General features: G+C 56.1%; 1 protein-coding gene across 2 annotated transcripts; it reads left to right on the top strand.

Moving 5' to 3' along the window:
- The first annotated feature begins 483 nt into the window (after positions 1–483).
- Positions 484–1,635, top strand: SOX1 (SRY-box transcription factor 1). 2 transcript variants are annotated; one of them, XM_030199570.1, is made up of 2 exons: positions 484–1,267; positions 1,391–1,635. In XM_030199570.1, the coding sequence occupies exons 1-2, from the start codon at positions 484–486 to the stop codon at positions 1,633–1,635; spliced, it is 1,029 nt and encodes a 342-aa protein (XP_030055430.1). The 2 variants fall into 2 exon arrangements, with proteins under 2 accessions (XP_030055430.1, XP_030055429.1); XM_030199569.1 differs by having other exon boundaries at positions 484–1,635.
- Positions 1,636–2,073: the final 438 nt, after the last annotated feature.

Genomic DNA, 2,073 nt, shown 5'->3' with positions numbered 1-2,073 from the left:
TAAGAGCACCTACTCTCCATATGCTTCATAGACGTTGCAGTTCCAGTTGTCACACTATTTTTTTCTCCCTCTTTTTGGAGGTGGCTTCTTTCTCTCTGCCTGCATTCATCCCTGGATCTACGGCTGCAACCGCCTTAGAGATTTGAAACAGAAAAAGAGTGAAAACAAAAAGAAACGGGAAAACAAAAGAACTGGGAGAAAAAAAAGACACAGACACTCTGGCTGTCTACCTCCCGTACGCGCCTGTTGTGAAGCAAGTTGTACTGCACCTGTTTGAGCAGCAGTTTGAGTCACTTCTCCAAAGAAAAGTGTGCAAGAGAAACTTTTCTACGTGCGGTTCGTTTCTTCATTGTATTTATCGCTCTGGCTCTTCTACCGATTCAATTTCCTTTATGAACTGATTTCTAACATAGACGTTGAAAACTTTTTTTTTCTAAACATATTTTTATGCTTGGTGTTGGCGGACCTTGAAAAGCTTTTTGAATGTACAGCATGATGATGGAGACGGACTTGCACTCGCCCGGCGGGCAGCCCCCGAACAACACGGGCCAGGTCGGGGCGGGCGGCGGGACCAAAAGCAACCAAGACCGGGTGAAGAGACCCATGAACGCCTTCATGGTATGGTCCCGCGGGCAACGCCGCAAGATGGCCCAGGAAAACCCCAAGATGCACAACTCAGAAATCAGCAAGCGCCTGGGCGCTGAATGGAAGGTGATGTCAGAGGCCGAGAAGCGGCCTTTTATCGACGAGGCTAAGCGGTTGCGGGCGCTGCACATGAAGGAGCACCCGGATTATAAATATCGGCCCCGACGCAAGACCAAAACCCTGCTCAAGAAGGACAAGTACTCGCTGGCCGGCGGGCTACTGGCGGCCGGCGCCGGAGGAGGCCCCGGGGTCAGCATGGGGGTCGGGGTGAGCCCAGCAGGGGTGGGCCAGCGCCTGGAGAGCCCCGGCGGGGCAGCAGCCGGGGGCGGCTACGCGCACATGAACGGCTGGGCCAACGGCGCCTACCCGGGTTCGGTGGCGGCAGCGGCGGCGGCAGCGGCCATGATGCAGGAGGCGCAGCTTGCCTACAGCCAGCACCCGGGAGCCGGGGCGCACCACCACCACCCGCATCACCCGCACCACCACCATCCGCACCACCCGCACAACCCACAGCCCATGCATCGCTACGACATGAGCGCCCTGCAATACAGCCCCCTCTCCGGCTCCCAGAGCTACATGAGCGCCTCGCCCTCCGGCTACGGCGCCCTCTCCTACGGCGGCAGCAGCGCTGGGGCGGCGGCAGGTGCGGGAGCGGGGGGGCCCCCGCAGCAGCAGCAACCACAGCAGCCGTCTCAGCACCAGAGCTCTGCAGCCGCCGTGGCAGCAGCGGCTGCGGCTGCGGCAGCTGCCTCCACTGGCGCTCTGGGCGCCCTAGGTTCACTGGTGAAATCGGAGCCCAGCGTGAGTCCTCCTGTCACCTCGCACTCGCGGGGTCCCTGCCCCGGAGACCTGAGAGAGATGATCAGCATGTACTTGCCGGGCGGAGAAGGAGGGGACCCGGCGGCGGCCAGTAGACTGCATTCCTTGCCCCAGCACTACCAGAGCGCGGGCACGGGGGTGAACGGGACGGTGCCCCTTACCCATATCTAATCCCCCCCCCCCCCCACCTTACTCCCAGCCCTACCCCAGCAGCAGCAGCTACCGGCACAGAGCCCGAGGGACAAACGGCTGTGAATCGGCACACGAGCAAGACAGAATCGGCCAAAAAACTGTGTCCCTCTTGGACTTCTTTGGGGGGATTTTCCAGTTTTTATTTTCTTTGATTTTATTTTCGTACACAAATGTTTTCATGCTCTTGTTATAAAAAAAAAAAAAACAAAAATGGAGGAAAGTAACCCTCTGCTCTATTTACCTTTTTAGAAATTATTGATGGCTAGTTCTGCCACTAGTTTTTTCTTTGAAAATTGGACTTCGGTGTTTTATTGAGACTTTTTGTACAGTATTTATCATCTGCAGAGGCATAATAGCGTTTTATTTGCTAAGGAAACGAAATAAATAGGCGATGCCAACTTTTATACCGCTGAGACG

This window comes from Microcaecilia unicolor, chromosome 4 (assembly GCF_901765095.1).
Source record: "Microcaecilia unicolor chromosome 4, aMicUni1.1, whole genome shotgun sequence".
Taxonomy (NCBI): Eukaryota; Metazoa; Chordata; class Amphibia; order Gymnophiona; family Siphonopidae; genus Microcaecilia; species Microcaecilia unicolor.
This window is presented reverse-complemented; position numbering and strand designations above follow the sequence as displayed.

Coding starts and splice junctions, on each gene's coding strand:
- SOX1 (XM_030199569.1), top strand. CDS start 484: ATGTACAGCATGATGATGGAGACGGACTTGCACTCGCCCGGCGGGCAG.